The sequence below is a fragment of the Mycetomoellerius zeteki genome, unplaced genomic scaffold, assembly GCF_001594055.1.
Source record: "Mycetomoellerius zeteki isolate Tzet28-1 unplaced genomic scaffold, Tzet1.0 scaffold46, whole genome shotgun sequence".
Taxonomy (NCBI): Eukaryota; Metazoa; Arthropoda; class Insecta; order Hymenoptera; family Formicidae; genus Mycetomoellerius; species Mycetomoellerius zeteki.
In genome coordinates this window covers 363,692-385,727 of record NW_017257457.1, presented here as the reverse complement: position 1 = coordinate 385,727, position 22,036 = coordinate 363,692, and the positions used below count along the sequence as shown (strand labels likewise).

The 22,036-nt window shown below is 35.8% G+C and overlaps 4 protein-coding genes across 4 annotated transcripts in view; 1 reads left to right on the top strand and 3 right to left on the bottom strand.

The window, feature by feature from the left end:
- The window catches only part of bchs (WD repeat and FYVE domain containing 3 bchs), a 21,887-nt gene extending 17,589 nt beyond the window's left edge, over window positions 1-4,298 (bottom strand). Inside the window, exons 1-10 of the mRNA XM_018454876.1 lie at window positions 4,029-4,298; window positions 3,788-3,948; window positions 3,514-3,630; window positions 3,037-3,198; window positions 2,725-2,978; window positions 2,531-2,634; window positions 2,252-2,411; window positions 1,717-2,035; window positions 1,119-1,353; window positions 559-1,025 (exon numbers count right to left, since the gene is read on the bottom strand). Of these exons, the coding sequence (XP_018310378.1) occupies window positions 559-1,025; window positions 1,119-1,353; window positions 1,717-2,035; window positions 2,252-2,411; window positions 2,531-2,634; window positions 2,725-2,978; window positions 3,037-3,198; window positions 3,514-3,630; window positions 3,788-3,948; window positions 4,029-4,131 (2,082 nt within the window). The 5' untranslated portion in view covers window positions 4,132-4,298. The remainder of the gene's footprint in view (window positions 1-558; window positions 1,026-1,118; window positions 1,354-1,716; window positions 2,036-2,251; window positions 2,412-2,530; window positions 2,635-2,724; window positions 2,979-3,036; window positions 3,199-3,513; window positions 3,631-3,787; window positions 3,949-4,028) is intronic.
- An 827-nt stretch (window positions 4,299-5,125) lies between these two features.
- On the bottom strand, window positions 5,126-11,077 carry LOC108726982 (leucine-rich repeat-containing protein 40). Its single transcript, XM_018454846.1, has 11 exons — window positions 11,007-11,077; window positions 10,041-10,371; window positions 7,684-7,877; window positions 7,377-7,580; window positions 7,175-7,298; window positions 6,899-7,068; window positions 6,653-6,795; window positions 6,368-6,571; window positions 5,918-6,250; window positions 5,642-5,827; window positions 5,126-5,391 (listed from the first exon to the last, which is right to left on the bottom strand). The coding sequence occupies exons 2-11, from the start codon at window positions 10,186-10,188 to the stop codon at window positions 5,286-5,288; spliced, it is 1,812 nt and encodes a 603-aa protein (XP_018310348.1). The 5' UTR covers window positions 10,189-10,371; window positions 11,007-11,077; the 3' UTR covers window positions 5,126-5,285.
- A 420-nt stretch (window positions 11,078-11,497) lies between these two features.
- On the top strand, window positions 11,498-12,565 carry Wdr82 (WD repeat domain 82). Its single transcript, XM_018454852.1, is given in 2 exon segments — window positions 11,498-12,039; window positions 12,041-12,565. Coding segments are annotated over 2 exon segments (915 nt in total). The 3' UTR covers window positions 12,414-12,565.
- Window positions 12,566-12,654: 89 nt separating this feature from the next.
- Window positions 12,655-21,702, bottom strand: AspRS-m (aspartyl-tRNA synthetase, mitochondrial). Its single transcript, XM_018454845.1, has 12 exons — window positions 21,614-21,702; window positions 21,317-21,518; window positions 20,968-21,225; window positions 20,524-20,892; window positions 20,235-20,411; window positions 19,966-20,145; window positions 19,780-19,884; window positions 19,496-19,717; window positions 19,205-19,408; window positions 18,959-19,142; window positions 18,737-18,885; window positions 12,655-12,997 (listed from the first exon to the last, which is right to left on the bottom strand). The coding sequence occupies exons 2-12, from the start codon at window positions 21,410-21,412 to the stop codon at window positions 12,845-12,847; spliced, it is 2,097 nt and encodes a 698-aa protein (XP_018310347.1). The 5' UTR covers window positions 21,413-21,518; window positions 21,614-21,702; the 3' UTR covers window positions 12,655-12,844.
- Between the last annotated feature and the right edge of the window lie 334 nt (window positions 21,703-22,036).

The following is a 22,036-nucleotide window of genomic DNA, read 5'->3' as shown; positions in this document are numbered from 1 at the left end:
ATATATTTATATTTATTATATATTATAATAAGTATTTAGATCGATACTTTTCGTATTGGAAGTTGTAAGGTATTTGTAGGAATGTTATCGTTTTTAAATTTTTGGGTTACATTTCATACAAATGCATATTTGCTTTTTTTAACAAAATATAAGATGTCAAATATAAAATGAGAAAGGTGCTTGAATCATATCTTATGCAGAATTTTATTTACATTGTACTTTGCAACGATTATACAGATTATACAGAATGTTTATAATTACAGAGTGTGCGGTAGCTAATTCGCAAGCTTCAAAACGCTTGTATAGCGTTCAAGATATTCGCTGGAAAAAATCTGAAATCTTCCTTTGGCCACTCTTTTTTGGAAGTGACTTTTGTTTACACGATTCCGGAATGGAATCTTTCAAGATCTTGATAGATTCGCTGTCACTTAATTCCGTAGATTTTGTCGATAATTCGGGTTTTATCTTGTTCGATATACCTTGATTATCGATGAGACATGAAATAACCGGCTCTTTCGAATTCGAGGAATTTACATTGTAATCTAATTTATTTGATACCTCCTCTTCCATTTGTATGTTCTCTCCATCGGCAGTGTTATCTGCAAAATTATTGTCCTGTAAACCGTCGTTTTTTTTGCTATCTGCTTCTCTTGGATTGTTCTTGATTTTCTCGTGGCATGTATCCTTGATATCGGACTTAGCATTGTCGTTGCTATCGTCCTCGCAGCTTGTCAACCAATTCATTATCTTTTCCTCCTCCGCCATTTCCTTCTCCTTAGCCGTCGAGTAAAGATATCGCTTATTATCGACGTCTTTATTTGATAAGGTTGCGGTTTTGTTTCTTTTAAATAGCGTCTCCTTCAGACTCTCGGTAGAAATCTTCGCTGAAAAATTTTCAGTCTTTGCTGGAAAATATTTGCTTAATGGTTTCATCCTACTTTTGTTGTACAAGAAACAATAAAAATCCGAATGAACGTTCGACGCTGATTCTCGACGATATTCTGACAGCATTGAGTAAAGTCGCGCTAGAAGTTAATGAAAAAAATATTAATCCAATTAATATGTAAATTATAAAGATTATAGTTTTCATATATAGAAATTCTTTTAAATGTGGATACCTATATCAATGTCGTGATGAACCAAATGTGCATACATTGCTGCCACATCATCCCGCAACTTCGTGTCTCCGAAAGTAAAATAGACCATCGATCGGCCTGCAACTGCAGCAGCCATCAATTGTATCAAAACTTTCAACTTCGGATTTCCACGGAACGCGCCACATCCCCAGTTTCCCGTTGCGATGGCGGGCAGATTGTTCTTATAGATATCAGATCCTACAAATCCTACATAAGCCTACGGAAAATGCACTAGCGTTAAAATTAGAGACAATAGCATTATATTAAGTATAATATTGAAAAATAAACAGCAATTTTTACAACTGGCAATTAATAATTTTTGAGTTTTGAGAAGAATATCATCGAACAATGAAATGATTAAAGGAATATATTTTTAATGTAAAAATATATAAAAATTTATTATTATTAATTTATTATTATTATTATTAATATAAATAATTTATCTAAAATTGATAAAAATATTTACAAACGAAATTGCTTCACGTTTTCGATAATTTAGGAACCTGAAGTATAAATTTCATGAATTTTTATATAGATTTATTTTGATATTTATGACGATATTTATATCGAGATTATAAACCTTATTGAGTTCACGTTTTATGTTGTCCATATTGAACTGCAAAGAGGATTGCTTGAAGTAAAGGGCATCAATAGCGACGATTGACGTCATACGTCTACCACTAATATCCCTCGGTGTCTCGTCAACAAAATCTCCTTTCCATTTGAAAGTGTTGCTATACCCTTCGTATTTACTGTACCGCTCGATACCGCTAACGATAAGTGCCTCCGTATCATCTAATTCCTCCGTAACCAACATAGTGACCATAAGCTCTGGACATATAACGAATCGTATTTCTTCCTGCACACAGCCTAAGCCTAGCACACCTCCACCCACATATCTATTTACGAAATACACACGAAAAAGAAAATTAGTAAATAATGAAAAACTATCAGTAATAATCTCAAGAATCTCTTTAGTTTTCTCGTTTTTTTTCATGTTGTTTATTTGGCTTATAATTCTTCACTATAATCTCAAGTACAGGTACAAATACAAGTTGTCAATAAATTTTTTAAGCATGATTCATTCTAATTAGAATTGTATGATAAAGACTCACTTATTTGCAAAGTCCACTTGAAGCAACCCAGCTCCTTCACTTTCGATGGTTCCTTTACTTGTTACGTGTAACGGTGGTAATTTTTGGTTTTGCAAATTCCACCTTGGACAATTTTCCAACGGAATGTAACGTCGTTCAATTGTTATTATACCTTCAGGTGCTGCTCTATGTAAAAATTATAACGTGATTCGAGTTCTACATTACATCCATTTATCGATAAATCATCGGTAAATTGCATAAATATATATTAAAGAATATTCATAATTATAGTATGCTCACCTTTAGTTGTGACTCTTCTGAAATAATGGAGAAGACATTTAATCTTTTCCATCACCGACTCGCATCGACTTGCACTATGTTTTTCGTTATAGGCAGCGAACAATCTAAAATATGCAATCAGAAAAATACATAATAAATAAATATATTTTATCCAATAATTTTAAATAAATAATTTAAATAATTTGTAGTCTTACCTATTAAAATTAATATAAGGATACGTTGCGTATTCTGATTGCGGATTATTGGAATTGCGTCTAGGAAATGTACAAAAAAATGCATTTGCCAGTAGCGAAGCTACTTGTAATTGACTTAAACTGATGGAGCCGTTGCTATGTCGTTTCAATAGAGGTACCGCACCAGTTAACAGCACAGGAAGCTGCAAGGCCAGTTGGACTATTTTTGGCATCAGTACTTCAAAGAACATCGTTGTCTCTTCCGAGTCCATGACCTGCGATCAAAATTCTCTTGTTAGAATTTTTCAAGAGCACAACCCAAATATGGTGCACCTCTGAGAAAAAGCGATGGAGCGCTGCAAAATTCCACCGCTGTGCATATATTTGATTGTACGAAAGTATAGCCTCTTCTAACTGTTGGCTAGAAAGAATGCTCCTCAGCAAAGCTTCCTGGATCATCTCCCATCTATTTCGGCAGCAACGACTTCCACTTCTCTAAAATATAAAGTTTAATTAATATCAATAATTGCTTATACTATGCGGAATATAAAGATCCAATACTAAAAAGGCATTAATTTTAATACATAATATTCATTTTCTTTAGACTATCCTGCATCTTGTAATCTTTATTTTGACAGATTCTTCAGGCAATTTAAAATTATATACATATATATATAATATTAAAAATTTGAAATGTGATAAATAGTAGTTATTCTCAATATTTTCTAAAAAAATAAATTTTTAAATTCAAAGAATTCGTCATCTCAAGATTGCAGGTGTTGGACATTCTATTTATTTGACAATATATACCTGCTCTATTGGATACAAACTATGCGCAGAATGTGGCATTCGTACATAACCCTGGCTCCATTTGTCTGTTTGATGCGTTGGATATGGCTTTGGTGGTCCGTGCGAACGCAATGGTAACTAAATCACAGAAAAAGTATGTTGCAAATATAATAAATATCTAACAAGTATGTACAGCAATACTTATGTATTTACTTTTGTTTAACTCTGATATAACTCTATATTAGTCTTCAAAAATTTGATAATATATTATTGTTCTGTTCGTATAAAATCATACCATGAACAATACTGTATGATGTGGAGAGATGACGATCGGTGGATGTTCTCGATAATCATAAATGCCAAGGCTTTTGCGTATCTCGTCCATACTCATGCCCTTCCACTCAGGTACGTCGTCGGAAGGTTCAGGCTCGTTGACGCCAATCGACATGGAACTCGCTGAAGCCAAATGTTTAAGTATTAATTCAAAGCGATGCAAAAACGTAATGCAGAGAATGTGTGAGTAGACAGATTCTTACAGTCCGAATTGGCTACATTATTCGTGCTCTGCGACGATTCCACGTCCGAGAACAGATCCACAGAATGTTCCTCTTCGAGTATTATCTCCAATTCTGCTGACATTCTACCTTCCAGAAGTGCCTAAAACTAAAAACCGTACATACAAGTCAGTACACAGTAGCAGAGATGAAAAAATGTGATTACGTTATCCATTTGCGAGAAGATTGAAGGAAGACACGATAATGTTAAAACGATGCATTTGCAATAAAAGATAACCAAAGCGACTGGCCATGGACCTACGAGAAATTTAATTGTCGACGAGATCCAGCGGCGTTTGTCAAAGCGTCAATCTTCATGCGAATTCGTGTAATATCGTGACATGACTAATGCCAAATTCAGGTTGCGCACGACGTTCTACGTTCAAATGTATACACAACTGTCACAATGTATGCACGCGCGAACATACGAACGGTACGAGCCACTGCTCAAGAACTGAAGTGGTTATGTACCTGTTGTGTACCTGTGTGTTCAAAGCCTAAAGTTCGTGTATGATTGCATTTCTGTTGAGAGACTTATAAAACCAATTTTGTACCATAATATATATATATAAAATATATACCTCTATAAATATGTATATATTTATAATTTATATAAATATATATATTGTATATATATTATACATTTAATATAATTTACAATTTTATAGATTAATATTTTTATATATTTTTTATATTATAATTTTCTGTATATAATTTTATATATTAAGGTAATTATATTTTAGCAATATATGTTTTTAAATTGTTGATAAAGATTTATCTGGTTAAAGATTTATCTGCTTCATTAGGAAGGAAAAATACTTTTTTATTAGGCCGTTGAATATTACAAAGTGTATTACAAATTATCGTTAACTTTCTTTTATCTTTATATTCTTTATTAACTTCCACTTCAGTCAAATTTATTCTAATCCATAAATTCTATCTTATCGTAAATATCATTCTTTTTATATATTTCTATGACGTGAGATTTTTTTCTTAGCTTAATTTACATTTATAATACATATAACATAAATATTAGTTTATACTAATTTAATCTATAGCTTATTCTAATTATTTTGCACTTGATGTGTCTCATCTAGGATGAGATTGTACATAATTTTTAAAGATTAGTAAAAACGTATACATAGACATAATATTCCCGCGCAATACATATAATAACAACTAATGTTTAACAGTTTCGAGACTGGATACTTTCTTATAAACTATTTTGTTTTCCCTCCATTATTGAGGTATTAGATTACGTAGATAGCTCAGTATTTCTTCTGTATCTTTCATCAGAATTGCTTGCCTGGGATATTTAAAACAATTCCCAGATAACAATAGATTCCTAAAAAAAGAACGTTTATATTACGACATTATAAAAACGCTAAGCAATATATCTATACGACAACAAATGATATACTAACAATAAGTATCAATAGGTTTTTTAATTCATCTATTAATCAATTGCATTTATGGAGCAAAGTTGCATTTGCGCATAATACGATTAATCAATCAACGAATTAAAAAAACTCGCTTAAAAATATTTAATGTATGATGAAAATATGAGCAATATTATGCAGCAAAATATTTATTACCTTAAGTTTTTCAAGTTTCCAAGTTCAGGAGGTACGTGAGCGATATTGTTATTTGTCAAATTTAAAACTGCTAGCCTTTTTAATTTTTCCAACATCGGTACATCTATTTTCGCGATTTGATTGTCATTGGCTATCAAACTTTCCAATGCTTCAACATCATAAATAGCTTCTGGTAACTCAGTGAACCTATAGAATAATATTTAACGCATAAACTTATATTTCGATATTAAAAAGGAATGTTAAAAACTGCACAAATTAAAATTATATCTGTAGTACCTATTGAATGAGATATCGATATCTCGCAAGTATTTCAGGCAACCGATGTTTGATGGTAGAGACTGCAAGTGATTTTTACTTATGTCTAAAACTTGCAAGCATTTGTACTTTTCGCCGATCCATTCTGGCAAGCTTGCTAAATGATTTGAAGTCAACTTTAGGTCTATCACCGTAACGATTGCCGACATTTTATTAGGCAATCCTGATAGCTTGTTTCTACTTAAATCGATGGTTGTGACAGAGGCTTCCGCTGCATCTTCCATGACTTCTTCGGATATTTCCGAAAGATTTTGCCCAGCTAAGCTGAACAACCTTGTGTTCTTCATCATATATCTGTATTATTATAAATTAATTTGATTTTACACATAAAATACTTTTTCAAGAATTTTTTTTAGTATAATGATACACATCTAAGTTGATCACATCATTAACAGATTAATTTTTACATACTTATCAGGATGAATACTGTTGCTGGCATTAGGTTGTAGTAATTCTCTGGTGTTCATACTTGTATTAACATCTACAGTTTGGCGAATGTGTGTCAAAATGCGAGGTGTACCGCATCGTATTATATCTCCTCTTACATTTTTTATATTATTTCCCTCGATTAGAAATTGCTTTAAATTGGGCAATATGCCGATGCAATAAGGTACTCTATAAAATAGATCCATTTTAATGAACGCTCTAAATATATAAAATCATAGTATTAAGAGAAAGAGAAGCTATATGACATACAAAGATATATTATTATGCGACAAGTCGAAAACTTCCAAATTTATTAATTTGATTATTTCTTCAGGTATTACTTCAATTGTATTATTTTGCATTGTGAGCTGTTTTAGATGCCCTACCGCCTCTAAGCGTTGCGGATCAATTTCCTACAAGAGAGAACATTATTGTTTTAGTAAAACTGCGTTTATAATAGCAAGCTGAATTTTAGCCTTGATTGGCTCAAGCATAAATATATACATTAACACATACAGGAATGTTATTGTTATCCAAATGCAATACTGTTAAAGCTGAACAACCTGATATGTCTGGAAATTCCTGCAAATTATTCGACTGGAACATAATTCTTTCTACTTTCCGCAATTCACCTAATGGTGGTATCGTCTCCAATTGATTAAAGCTGATATCTAACGTTTTTAATGCTATCAAAAAAAATATAATAATCATTTTATCGAATAATGAATATCGTAAAATATACATCACTTTTTGTATCAATTATTAATGCGTTCGTGCATGAGAGAAACTCACATCGCATACTTGTTACATCAGGTGGTAACTCTTTTATCATATTCTGACATAAATTCAATGTCTTTAGTCGCACCAAGTATCCCATTCCGATCGGTAATTCTCTTAAATTATTATATGATAAATCCTAAAAAGATATATATACAATCATTTCATTTAAAAAATTGGCTTTACATAGTCATGTATAATGATGTGTATTTTTTACCATATGAGTTAACATGATTAAATCTCCAATCTCAGGTTCGAGTATACTTATTTGATTACTTCTTAGATATAACTCGCATAATTCTTCCAACATATAAAATTCATGAGGTAAATCTTTTAGCCTATTGTCTGATAGATTTAGTACTTTTAATTTGCGCAGAGAACCGATTTCAGGTGGTAGTTCTTCCAACAAATTGCTATGCAACTAGAAACAGTATTAAAACATTCAAGATCATACGTATATATAGAAATATTAAAAACATACACTTTTATGATCGCAATAGACACAAGGAATAATTTATACATACGTTTAAAGTATTCAATTCTGTTAGAAGTTCTATTTTATTATTGATTACAGTTAAACTATTGCAGCTCAGATCTAACATCTTCAGTGACTCTTGTTCCCACCATCGCTCCTCCAAAGGTTCATAATCAAGTTCGAAATGTAAATCACGTAATTCCTTTTCCGTTAATTCGTTTATATTCCATATTCTGTCAGGTACTGTAACGCGTATTAATTCCTATGATCAGGATTCTATCCTTTCTGCACTATGCACTACTACTGTGCCATTAAATTCAATGAAGGCATTATATAAAATGTACTTACCTGATATGGCGAATAAACTGAGTTATGTCGGGTACACCTATGATCACTTCTAATATTACACGGTTTTTTTAACAAAGCATGCAAAGCAATAAAATAATGATAACGAATAATATTTATACGACACCAAGCATGTTTCATTTATAATTATAAAATTTATAAGCATAAATTGTTTTCAAATGTATCTTGAAGCAACATTAGTGATACGACATTAAATGAAATAAATATTAAACTTAAACTTAAATAAAAAATAAATATTAAATGTAATATTTTTGCTGAGGAAATTTAGAATTTTGCCACATTTATGACTTGTATTTATGTATAATATATATGTACATAATTAAAAATATACATACATAAAAAAAAGAAACACAATTGTGCAAAACCAGATTTATTTGACTTCCACATTGCTGGACTTACAGCTACATTATTTGTAGAAAATAAATTCATCAGAAAAATGCCAATTTATTACACCAATTTTTTGTCTTGTCTAAACTAGTAATGATATATTAAAATATGAGTTTTGATCTTTCATACATTCCAAAAAAACCTGACATGATAACGAATAACATTGCGCACATCTTTCTTTGCATTCTCATTCACAATACTTACATGTATCTATATAAAGGGAGTTCTAGAAATCTTAATCAGAAGGGAGGTGATTCCTCATGTAAATAAAAAAAAAATAAATTTTTTTTTGTATAAACATTTTCAATGATATTTCAATTAATAAAATAAATACATTATCGAAACTTGTTGAATTATTTTACACTACACCAGATTAATGTAGAAACAGTAGTAGTAAACAATCAGATAAACCATTAGCCACTTGACAATGGCTAATCAAGTACTTTGTACTTAATGAATATTTAAACTCGATTTTCTCGAAAACAGAACTCCAAATAAAAAATATTATTCTATATTTTTGACTTATTTCAATAAGAGAAATCATTTCTTTCCTGGTTATTTGATTTCCAGAACACCTTGTTATGAGAAACTATCTATTTGTTGTACATATGATAAGATTCCATTTGTTATGTCATGTAAATCTCTGGAATCTTCAATTCTTTGGAAAACTTATATTCTTTGATATTTTGTACATTCCAAAGAACTTTTACATGACACAATGGTGAATAAGGAAACACTATGCACATCTCGCTCTTCATTGCACTCTCATTCACAATGCACCTGTGCATCATATCAAATACAAATTAATCCAATAATAAAAACTTATTAAATACTTATTGCAACATCCAAGCGATAATTGACAGGCAACAAAGATATAAAAAGATCTGTGTATTGTATTTGAGACTTGTGTGTATTGATGAATTAAAGTGCTTTCCAGCAAGAGATATAGATGACGTTTCATCTTTGTTTATGATTGATAAATGAGGATGTACTCATACAGAAGACAAACAGCAACATCAATATTATAATTTCCTACTCAACAATGTAACTCTTACATGAACATCCATTATATTTCATTTAAATTATTGGAAAATTATAATATTGATGTAATATTACTGTTAGTTTATATCACGCTTGGCTTAGTGCCGAGACATTACCGTGTTTTCTGATTCTACAGATAATCCTAATAGTAATATAATTACTGATATAATATTGCTCAAACATTGGCCAATATATCTCCAAGTTTAATCCAAAAAAACTCTTTTTTTCTTCAATATGGAGAAAAAAAAAGATGAACCAAGCAAGACGTTTAGCTAAAAAGAACAGGCCAAACATGTTGTCAATAATTTATTACTACTGATTCACCGTGTTACATTGTGTCATCTGTATCTTGCTTGAAAAGCACCTATCATAAACATGGTTTTAACATGACTATACTTGAATATACACTATCATCGCAATCATGCATGTCCGTCCAATTATGAATATAAGCTTTCGTATGATCTAAACGAAAACTGGAGCATGCTCGAAATAACTGTGCGACGTGATATGAACGTAAACGTAGAGCGAATTCGATAGTATCGTCGATCGTTCCATCGTCCAGTTTACAATTTTAGTATGTATGCACAGGCGGTGCTCGTAAATATAATATACCCGTGGACAGTCCCTTCGACGAGAGATTTAACTGGCCGGTCTTTCTCGCCTCTATAATGATGCTTCTCGATAATTCATTGTTATCCTCGTTCTTGGTCCGTCGCTTAAATACCGCCAAGTGATTGGCTTTTTTTCGGATGTCGCTCATCGTGGAATGAAATACCCATCGATGCGTATCTCCACCTCGGATACGATCTCCCCTTTACGCGAAAAAAGAAAACCAAAGAGACGCAGAAAAATGATCACTGTATGTGTGTGACGTTACTTACGTAAACACAGGTGGGAACAGGAACAGGCCGCTTTGTAGCTGTACTGTGTTGTACCTCTTGCACTTGAAATGAAACAGAGATATAATTAGACGTTGGAGAGAAAGAAAGAGATATAGAACATTTTCCATTCAGTGACACAAATCGACACAAATATCATTCTATCTTTCTTGACATTCAATGAATAACAAAGACAGAATGACATATGTCATCAAATGGAAAATATCTAAAAATTAGAGATATAAATTAAATATAGGGAAAAAAAGAGTAAAGATGAAAAATTCAGTCCAAAGAACAAACAAAAACGTTGAAAAAAGGAAGAATAAATAGGAAAAGAATTTGCTTCATGCGACATTATCGACTGAGCACATTATCGACCGAGTGATAACTAAGTACGTAGTTCCACGGCGATGGTTATGAACGTAGATGGCGCATTCGTGATGAAAATAATTTCTACACGCTTTTTGCACTTGAGCGGCCCCATGCATAGCGACCTTTCACGCTTGCTGGACACAAGACTGCCAAAGTACTAAACTAAAGTGGAGTCGGTGCCGCTCTACCGCTTGTCTGCCAAATTCGCCGCTACCGATTGGGAACGCAGAGAACGAGGAATACGCTCGCGAGTCCTAGGTACGGTACACCCGTAGGAGACGACGAATTTCCCGGCCGATTGGTTGGCAGGATTTGTACGCGTACATACGTGCAGTGCTTTGGTGTTACGGTCGACGGTCCCGCTGACGGCGTCCGTTTTACGGAAAGCAGGAAAGCCACGTCGGCGAAGAGGTATCTGTCACGGGAGACCACGGGTAGCCACTGTGGTGAACGACTGCGAGAGAGTGGTGAGCGATCTACGGCGATAACGACGGCGCGAGGAGATTCCTCGCCCGCGTCCCGGTGGACAGCCCGCCTCCTCCTCCCCCCTCCTCTTGTCCCGATTCTCTCTCTCTCTTTTGTCTGGACCGTACTCGCGGCCACCTCAATCTCTCTCAGCGATCTCCGCGGTGACACGCGAGCCTCCTCTTACCTCCTCCCTCACGAGGGGGCAACTTGGCGGCCGCGTCGGCATCCGCGACCCACGCCCGGCCCCCGCGCCCGGCGGTCTTTGCACCCGGTCACAGCACAAACACAGAGATTGTGGAGTCCAGGAGGTTAAGGGGACGGCACGAGAGGGAGGACGCGCCGTCCATCACCATGAAGCTCGTCGACCACGTGGTAAGGAGCTTCAAGGTGGCCAAGGTATTCCGCGAGAACACAGATCGGATAAACAGTATCGATTTCTCGCCCAACGGCGACACCCTGATCTCCTGCTCGGAGGACGACCAGATCGTCATATACGACTGCGAGAAGGGTACCCAGGTACGGACAGTCAACTCTAAGAAGTATGGCGTTGACTTGATACACTTCACCCACGCGAAGAACACCGCGATACACAGCAGCACCAAGGTCGACGACACGATCCGGTATCTCAGCTTACATGACAACAAGTATATACGTTACTTTCCTGGTCACACGAAAAAGGTAGTGTCGCTATGTATCAGTCCTATCGAGGATACTTTCCTCTCTGGTTCCTTAGACAAATCCCTGAGATTGTGGGACCTACGCTCGCCAAATTGTCACGGGGTGATGAATGTCTCAGGACGGCCGGTAGCAGCATATGATCCTGAAGGTCTTATCTTCGCCGCTGGAGTCAATTCAGAAAGTATCAAGCTGTACGATCTACGTAGCTTTGATAAGTAAAGAGTGTGATTGGACTGGATTGAAGTTCAGCAGAGACGGCAAGACCATCTTGATCTCTACTAACGGTAGTACGATTCGTTTAATTGACGCTTTTCATGGTACACCCTTACAGACTTTCGCTGGACATCTCAACAACAAGGGGATTGCCATAGAGGCCAGTTTTAGTCCGGATTCCCAATTTGTGTTCAGTGGCTCCACAGATGGTAGGGTGCACGTGTGGAACGCGGAGACTGGTTACAAAGTTTGCGTGTTGAATGGTGATCATCCGGCACCGGTGCAGTGTATCCAGTTCAATCCCAAGTACATGATGCTGGCGTCTGCATGCACCAACATGGCTTTCTGGCTACCCACCATCGATGAAAACGCATAAGACTAATTTACAAGAAATGCAGAGCGAGATGCCAGAATCTACACTTCGTGAAGGAGAGATAAAGAGAGAAGGAAGAGTGCGGGAAGAGAGGCAGTCAGTTGAGAATAACAACCAGAGGATGTTTATAACTTGTTCGAGCGAATTCATTTACATTGCATTTACATTATGCGTGCAAAACTGGAATAGCTGTCGTACGGCGTACCAGTTCTGAAACGTATCCGAGGGAGCAAACAAGATGTCACGAGAGAACTCGAACAGCTGGACCATCGCTTGTACGTTCGTGTTTCGAAAAGGTCCACGTGGAAATACAACTTTCCATCATCGTCGTTATCGGCGTTATTGTCTTCATTATATCAATATACGAAGATCCATGTCTTGTAGACGTTTCGAATGTGTCTCGTATAAATAGCCTCTTCCTACGTATCTGTGTGTCATCGTTTAATGATACGTGGAACGAATGTTACATGCCGGAAGGGGTCAGCATCTTTGGATTTCGTCCGTTCCCGGGCAGTCGACCGTTTTGCCCGATTGTGTTCGAGAAAATTACTGTAGAATTTCGCCGCGCTAGTTGTTGCGAAATACACCTGCAATGTAAAACGATGTATTATCTGGAAGCAATTACCATCTACGGGAATTTTGTACTGTTATTTCGGTGAAGTTAAGCGTAGGAAACTTTGCGAACAACTAGAGAGACAAGATTCGCGTATTCGGCGTCCTTGAATGCAGCCTTGTTTGATTGAATGCATCGTGAGAAAACGTTGTATCGACCGAATCGGCCGAAATCGAATCGGTATCATCGGCGATTCGTTTTCGGCCCATCGTAAGACGGTGCATGTTTTGTTATTATTACACGTCTAACGCTTTACATTTTTGATAACAGGTCACGCGCGCGTTGCCTCAGACACGGCATTAGGATGTTAATTTAATTTTATTAAACGCGCAAAGCCGCGTACGAGAGATCTCCGAATAGTCATTCAGATCCCATCGACGTTTCAGCAGGCAGCCCGTTAAGCAAATCGTAAATCTGATTATTAAATATATTATGGTTAGTCTGATCCGCATGGCCGCATACAGGATAAGATTCTTTGGCTGATCAAAAATGCAAGGAAATCATTGCGCAAAATGAGAAATTTCTAGTTTCCTTTGTGATATTAATTTTACCTCTGACATTGGTAATTTTGTGTATTTTGCAACGTAAGTAATTGGCTCGTAATCTTAAGTTTATTAGTCATCAGCTTTCAATTCTTATCTCACCCATTTCGCTTTCAACGTACATAGCTCTGGATAATACGTGAGATAACGTGCATTATCTCATGGTTTACGAATGAAGACTTAAGACCACCCAGCGTAGCTAGCATTAGATGCGTGATGTATAGAAAATATCATCTTTCGAAGCTCATATGAACGCAAGAGGTAAAAGGATGTTAAATGTCGGTCATCTTTGTTCCTGTATGCGGCCATGCCCGGTTCTCATACGTAGATACGTAGATCATCGGAAACACCTAATTGCGCTCTGTGTACACGCGTACGCACACATCGCGAAGGCGAATTAAAAGTGAATGTAAACACGCCTGATGGATTCTCGATAATCAAAGACAGTGAGACGCAAAAGACCGACGTCGATGTCGCGCGTGAAAAGGCCCCACCATCGTCGCTTTCGTAACAAATCGCAAAGAAACGTCAGAGACTTTAGACCTGTTCTTTTCAACTGAACTTTTTGCACGATTCATTTTTCTCTTTTTTTCTCTATATTAGAAAAAAAAAGAAAAGATGAACGATGCATAAGTTAGCTAAAAAAACAGATTTATTTTGTGTGTATTTCAATGGGTCTGTTCGCGTTGCTTGAAATCCCTAAAAATTTTTTTAACTTAAAATGAGATATATATATTTATTTGGGCATTGAAGAGAGAGAGAGAAAGCGAAGATGCTGAGTGCAAAAAGTGCAAGCAACACGAATAGACCTCTTCCATGGAAGATGATGGTGGCAGCGGTGATCTACGGTGATCTTGGCTGTTGAAGACGAGAATGGACTAGAAGATGCACTAGATGTCGGCGCGAAAATAACAGAGCGACCGAATATTTGTTATACACGACAAGAAGTCATAAATATCTTATTGGTGACAAAGAGATTAGTGAAGGAAAAAGGGAGAAGAAAGAGAAGGAAGAAAAGAAAACGCGAGTCCTCACGAATAGATAGTTCTCCGCGCGACAAGGTGTTGCGTTACGTGTAGTGAAGTAATATTTATTACGGTAATGCGTACGTAATTGTCGGCAATAAATTGCGATTTACCGTATTACGATACAATAAGCGATTCTAATCTACACGCGTGAAACCGGCGGGCCGGGTAAAAATTACGTTCGATATTCGTAGAAGGCGCACTTCTTTTCTTCCTCTTTTTTTTTTTAGACGTAATCGTATCTCATGAACTAATCCGATAATACTTGGCGTTTATGTGCGATACAAGACGGTAGCTCGTCTCGTTTCTTGATGAGCAAGACTTATGAAAATATGCATTTTTTGCTCGCCAAGAAACGACCGTGAGGAATTACGTTCGCGGCGTATTCTGCCTCCGCGAAGCGAAAACGCGGCGCGAACGAATAGATGAGTATTACACGTTTCTTTGTTTAAAAGACAAAAAAAAAATGGAAATAGTAAAACTTAAGATCCGTTTTCTGTGTGTAAACTTGTACACTTTTGGAACTTAAAATGAGATAGGTATACGGTTGATATTTGGCGAAAGCGAGAAAAAGAATTCTAGTAGTCTGGTGCAGGAATAAAAAACAGACCTTTAACTATACTTCACCGCCAGTAAAAGCGTACGGATGCTACGATTGCACGCGTGGTGAATCTTGCAACTAATCCGTTCTCTCTCGCGTTCTTTCTCTTTCCTTATCTCTTTTGTAAATCTCAATCTCGCTTTCCGCGTTTCTGCGAAAACATTATAGTGATCCGAACTCGGCCGTTGCTCGATCTATTCGATCGCCTGCCGCTTTTATCTCCATCCGTTTCGTATGTATATACAGTAGTATCCATTATTTCCTGTAGAATTTTCTAGGCGTCTCCGTTTAACATATATTTCGTGCAAGAACACGTGGTCAATGATATTTTATTCGATAGCGCGTGTGTGCGTGCTTGCGTGTATGTATGTACGAGCGAGAGATTGCTGGTGCGAGTGATTATTACACGTTTGTATCCAATGCGAGTCCGTCTACGTGAGCATGCGATTTGCATGGGCGAGAGCTTGCCTCCTGCGCTGTAAAATAGTATTTTTTATAACGGCGACGCGGTGTGCGCGAAAGAATCGTATTGATAGGGCGTCTTACCTGCGAACTCGCGCGGGACGAATCTCGCGTGCGCTTCCGCGAGGGGGGAAAAAAAAAGATTAATTGCAGAGAGGAGTACAAAGACCTCGACCCTTCAGCTGCACAGTTTCAACCGACTCCCCCCCCCCCCCGCCCGAGATCGTTCACGCTGACGAGAGCACTGCGCGCGAATGTAGAACCTATTTCTTTCATGAATAAGCATCACCAGGTTTCTTTTTTAATTTTTTGTAGGATATATGAGCGCGCGTACAAGAGAGGCGCTTTAGATTATAAATATTTATTGTATTTTTATGATTTAAAGCGCGCGTTTTTAGCAGCGAGAACGTCCGAGTTAACGTTACGTTGCACATTAAGATCTTACACTGAAATTGTAATTTGCAATTACACGTCACGGTAGTTATGATATACGCTTAATTGTTATTCATATTATTAATTATTCTTCAAGGAGTGAGACACTACTTATGTAACATTACCTCAGGATTCTGCGTCACTTTATCTCTTCATCTCTTCTTGCGATTTTTTTTTTTAAATATATCACACTGAGCGGCACAAGGGTTGAAGGTCAATCGAATCGCCTCGAATATTAACGAAAACGATCTACGTATTTAGCATTAAATGCAATTTAACACACGTACATACTGCCAGCCAACCGAGCGAGCGTCCGACGCCCGCGGGCCCGCGCCTTCAATCTCGTTCGACGTCGAGAATTTTGAGAGCCCTTAAAACCGAGCGATCGACTGTACTATTATTACGACTATACTGCTGCTATTATATTACTACTCCTACTTTAAGCGTAATAGATTAAATCGCCGCTTCGAAGCCCTACTCGATCGGCGAATCAGTAATTGCGCTCAAGAGCGAAAAAAAAAACAAACGCACACACATTAGATTGTAATATATAATCCTGGCAAGTTTATCACATCGACTTCATGGACAGGAAGAAGAAAACCGAAGTAGACAATTCTATAGATCGAATTCATCATTTCCCGAACGCTCTTTTACTATTAAAAAAAAAAGTACGATCAGCTTAAGTACTCATGTCTCGTACAAGATTACCGAGAGGATTACGAAGAAAACTCACGTCGTACGTGAAGAATCGTGGAACTTCCCGTGTACGTGTCCATTCACTGAAGTCAACTCTTGTTCTTACAAGTCACCGTTACATTGATGACGTTTTTCTACCGAAAAAATTTGCGAGTGTGATGACACTTCGCGATTTACGTAATATCGTGCAAGATCCGACGAATATTAGCGGACTTAGTAAATCTGTAAATGTGATTATGTTCCTCCCTGAATACACTCGTTGGTTCATACGGTTATTTAACATAGGGATTTAGAGTTTGAATTTAATCTAAGATATATATATGTGAATCTAGAGTAAATCTTATATATATATATATATTTAGATTAAATTCAAATATATATGTTATGTGTATATATTTCTATATATACACGAGCGAAGCAAGCAAGACTCAAATTTAGAATGCTGTTTAGCTTAAGTTAACGTGCGTTTCGTGAGAAAGATATTAATGGTTCTTTCACTTTTGTGAACGCTCGCCTTGCGTTCACAAAAAAGACGTACATTGTAATGGAAGAGACACTCGACGATGGATCTTGCGATTCTTCTAAGTTCCTACGTTGAGTCTTCGTGCGAATTGCTTTTAACAACAGTCTGTTATTTTAACAGAACTATTTGCATCGTTCATCTTTTCTCTTTTTTTTTTCTTCAATGTGAAAAGAAAAAAGGTAAGATAAATCGTGTAAAAAGTTCAGGTCCGTTAAAAAGAACGGGCCCAAGTAGGACGAGAATAAGAACGGCCCACGCTCTCGCTGTTAATCCTTGCTTGCGGAGAAACTTTTCATCACGTGATCTGTATCGGGCAGGGCTTCGTGCCGATTGTTGTAAGCTGCATGCGTTTTAGAGTACTAGGAACGTATGACAATATAGATCATATCGTGTTGTAATTGGAGCGATTCGGATGATCCGCGGAACGATATATGTGTGCATCTGCTGAAAGCATACACCAAGTCGAGAAAAACAGCGCTTCTTTTGATTGAATTTGTTCTATGGGATTTGCTGAAATTATGGAAACTTGTCATCCTGACTTGATTCGACATTTAATTGTAAAAAGTTGCTTAACAGTAACGGCATGAGAAAAATGTGATGCTTGTCTTCAAAATGTCTTCTGTTCTATACTGTTCTAAAAAAACTAGTACGTGTGAAATTGATCTATGGATGTACAGTTGCATCATTTTGTGTTAAAAAAAATCGCAAGAGGATCGATCGAACAGATATTTATCTTAATTAAAGGATCTTTTTAACGATTTTGACAAATTTGACGCATCGCAAACTGAACAGATATTTCATCACCATTTAATGACGTTTTGTTAATTAATATATAATCGTACCAATTTACACTGTGGGCTGTTTCAAGATGGATATATATGTGAATAAAAAGCGATGTAAATTTTCGTCCGCCGACAGTTGGTAGTCACTACATATCAGCGTATTTGTTAAGAAAAAAATTTGTTAGGTTGAAATGTTCACTTGTCAGGAGAGAGGCTCTCAAGAAGTGTACAAAAAAAAGAAGGAACCTTCTTAGATCCTTCTTGAAAATGAATGTCAATAGTTTAGTATGCAGGTTGAATTGTATTTTTTATTTTTCTGTAAAAACATTCGATTGAACGCACGACTTTACTCAGAAAAAAAATAAAACACTTTTTTTGTACATCTATTTTTTTGTCTCTTTATTTAATCAGTTCGAGGCGTAATTGTATACTTTTGATAACTATTTAAAGCTTGAATAATAACTTACATTTGGTAAAAATGTTACAGATAATAACGCCCCAAAACTGCCACAGTTAATTTTATAAATAATTTTATATCTTTTTATATAACTTGCAAGGAATCGTCTTTTCATATTATACATGAACATGAGCGAAATGTATAATGTCAATTCTATTTTATAGCTACTAAAAAAGGAATTTTATTTATCTACCGTTTGTATGTGGTACAAAGTCTTCAACTCGTCTGAAATAACGTCTGGCGCTCCGGACATTAAATCTCGTCCTTCCATCGTTTTCGGGAAAGCTATGACGTTTCTTATACTTTTTTCATTACAAAGTACGCAAACGAAACGATCCAGTCCTTGAACAAGAAATAATGTTTCTTGCTTTATTTTAATTCGCAGATGTAAATTTATCATGCGAAAATGTAATACCTATAGCTATTCCACCATGAGGTGGAGCTCCGTATGTCAATGCCTCGAGCATGTGCGACAATTTTGTTTCGTCTATGTTTAACATTCCCAATATTTGCTTCTGTAAATTCGCATCGTGGATTCGAATGGAACCTCCCGCTATTTCCGATCCATTCATCACTAAATCGTAATGTAAGCCTCTTACCTATGAAAAAAAAGATGTAAAAAATATGACAAGATTAATTAAGCGGCTTGAGTCTTACTGACCTTTAAAGGATCGGTTGTAAGATATTCCATGTCCTCTGGATGAGGTTGCGTAAATGGATGATGCGACGATTCTAATGTTTCTTCGAATGTGAATAATGGAAAGTCGGTGATCCATACAAGTTCAGCCTCGGACGAACGTATCTGTTCGCCTTTGGCTTCTAGTATATTTGTAAATTCGGTACGTAGCTTTCCTAAGAGTTTCAACTAAAATATACAATTATTATAGTTGCAGGTGGAGAGAAAAATTTATTATTAAAGGAGAAAAAAAATAATTCTAGACTTTATACTCACTGCATTCATTCGATGTCCAATTGCCAGCAATACTGCATCCCCTTCCTGTAAATTGCAGTACTGTGATATGTCTTTCGCTATAATTCCTGATTTCAGTTTTAGCTTATCTAACTGTGTCTTCCATGAATTGCTTTCAATTTTTAATTGAACTAGCTTTGTAGTACCAAAATAATCGCTACGAATCTTAGAGAGTTCGTCTCTGATAGATTTTGTTAAGTACTTCTACAATAAAAATGACATTAACATTAGAATACAAATAAAAATAAATTAAAATAAACACCTACCGACTTCTTTGGAAAAACTAAAGCGTATATTTTTTGTTCATCATCTTCCAGCTTCATAATCTCCTTTAATACTGGAAGATCAAACATATGTGTGAGGTCTTGTATCTGAAAAGCAATTTTGCATCGAAATAGTACTATGTTTATTACATGAGGTAAAAAAAAGGTTGTATACATTAGTTTCCTTACTTCATATGATATTCTTAAGTCCGGTTGGTCAGTACCATACAATTCCATTGCATCTTTATACGTTATAAGTTTAAAAGGCACTTTTATGGAACCCAATTCTTCTGGCCATGAATACATTAATAAATTTTCTATTAAACTCATCACTCCGTCCCGATTAACAAACGACATTTCAATGTCTAGCTATAATATAACTGATATAATACTGATGATATAACTGCGTAGCTGATAACAAAATATATTACTTATATATAAACGCAATGTATAATTACCTGTGTAAACTCTGGCTGTCTATCATGCCTGACAGTCTCGTCTCGATAACATCGAGCGATTTGAAAGTACCTATCAAGGCCACCTATCATGAGAAGCTGCTTAAATTGTTGAGGACTCTGTACTAGTGAATAGAAGTAACCTGGTTGTCTCGTGGGCACTACAAATTCTTGTGCACCCTGAACATAACAAATTAATATATTTTGATTTTTTAACTTTAATACTTATTGCATAATAAATCAATTTTGTATATTTGACACAGATTTACGGTAAAGTATTAACAAGACGTACCCCTGGTGTACTTTTAAATAATGTTGGCGTCTCAATGTCCACGAAACTGCATTCGTGGATCAAAAATTCTCTCATTCTCATTATGAGGGAGGAACGCATCCTTAAATTCTTTTGCAGTTCAGGGTATCTCATTGACAGATATCTGTATTTCATTTGCTGACTCTCTTTGGCTTTACTGTATTCTCTAATGAACACCGGGGGATTCTGCGATGCTGTATTTAGAACCTCCAGAGACTCAACATACACCTCTATGTCGCCCGTTTTCATTTTCTTATTCTGCTTACCTTCAGGTCTTGGCACAACTTTGCCTATTATGTTCAAGACACTTTCAAAAGATAAGTTCTGTATAGTTTCTATCAAATTCTTTCTCTAAAATCATTACAAACTTTTCAATGTTTTATATGACAGCTACCAAATATCAATATAATGACTATATCTACATACATCTTCAGGTATAAGTAACTGCGTTGATCCATAGGAATCTCGTAACGTTATAAATTTCCTCATTCTCTGGAATTCCAACCAACCGCTCAATCTCACTTCCTCTCCGACATTCTTCAGTGTCAGCTCACCACACGTGTGTGTCCTCTGGACATATCTATTGACTGGTGACACTGGTTCCTTTGTCAATGGCACTGATCTGTTAATAACTAAATTGTGCACGCAAGCTGTTGAAATGGTAGATTGATCCTTTAGTAGAAACTAAAATTCATAATTTCGAGTAAATATAGATCATTATTTCAGGTTACGAAACCAAAACAAAAATTATTATGTAAAATGTTTAGAAACTTACATTTACTTTAGATAGATTACTTATCAATGGCCATATGTGGTATCTTGTCACAATGACATTTGTGCGGCTAAGCACAATTCTACTGCCGGCAAACATTTTATATTGTATTACTGAAGTTTCTTCTTGAAAATTGTTCAATCTTTCAGTATATTTTGTTACATATACACGTTCTTTCACAAAATCATTCTTGTATTCTTCTTACCTATCGTTTACGAATTTCTGTTAGAAATCTGCTATATTTTTATATAACAAATATATAAAATAATTATATTAATTATTATATAGGTAATTATTCACAGTTTAGTCCTCTTTGGAATCAATGACGAAATTAGACCCATTAAGCCGGTGGCACACGATGCTTGTTTTCTTGCTGGATTGTTAGCTAGAATAAATTCTTGCTTCCGTTTTGGCTACAATGCTGACACTGTCAGTACCTAAATACGTTTTTACTAAATCGAGATTTTATATATATATATATAATACTAATTTTAAATATCATACAATATATAATTATCTTTTAATAATTATATAAAATAGCATTTTATTTTGAACACGTGCATTGACCGATCATCTGCTGAAGTCTGACGAAATGTCAAAATATCTTGTATAGCGTATTTTATTGGCAGAAATAGTGTGCACTCATTGCACATTAAAGCTGTTGTACACTATTTTAATCTAAATGTATAAGTGTGTGAGATATCTCAATTGATAAAATAACCA

Coding starts and splice junctions, on each gene's coding strand:
- LOC108726982 (XM_018454846.1), bottom strand. CDS start 10,188: ATGAGCGACATCCGAAAAAAAGCCAATCACTTGGCGGTATTTAAGCGA. Junction 6,572..6,652: donor TCGCATAATAATATATCTTT/GTATGTCATATA, acceptor TCTATTTTATAG/AGTACCTTATTGCATCGGCA. Junction 6,251..6,367: donor AACAGTATTCATCCTGATAA/GTATGTAAAAAT, acceptor ATAATAATACAG/ATATATGATGAAGAACACAA.
- AspRS-m (XM_018454845.1), bottom strand. CDS start 21,412: ATGTTTGCCGGCAGTAGAATTGTGCTTAGCCGCACAAATGTCATTGTG. Junction 19,885..19,965: donor ACTTAAGAATATCATATGAA/GTAAGGAAACTA, acceptor ATTGCTTTTCAG/ATACAAGACCTCACACATAT. Junction 12,998..18,736: donor CTTTGTACCACATACAAACG/GTAGATAAATAA, acceptor TTTACATTGCAG/GTGTATTTCGCAACAACTAG.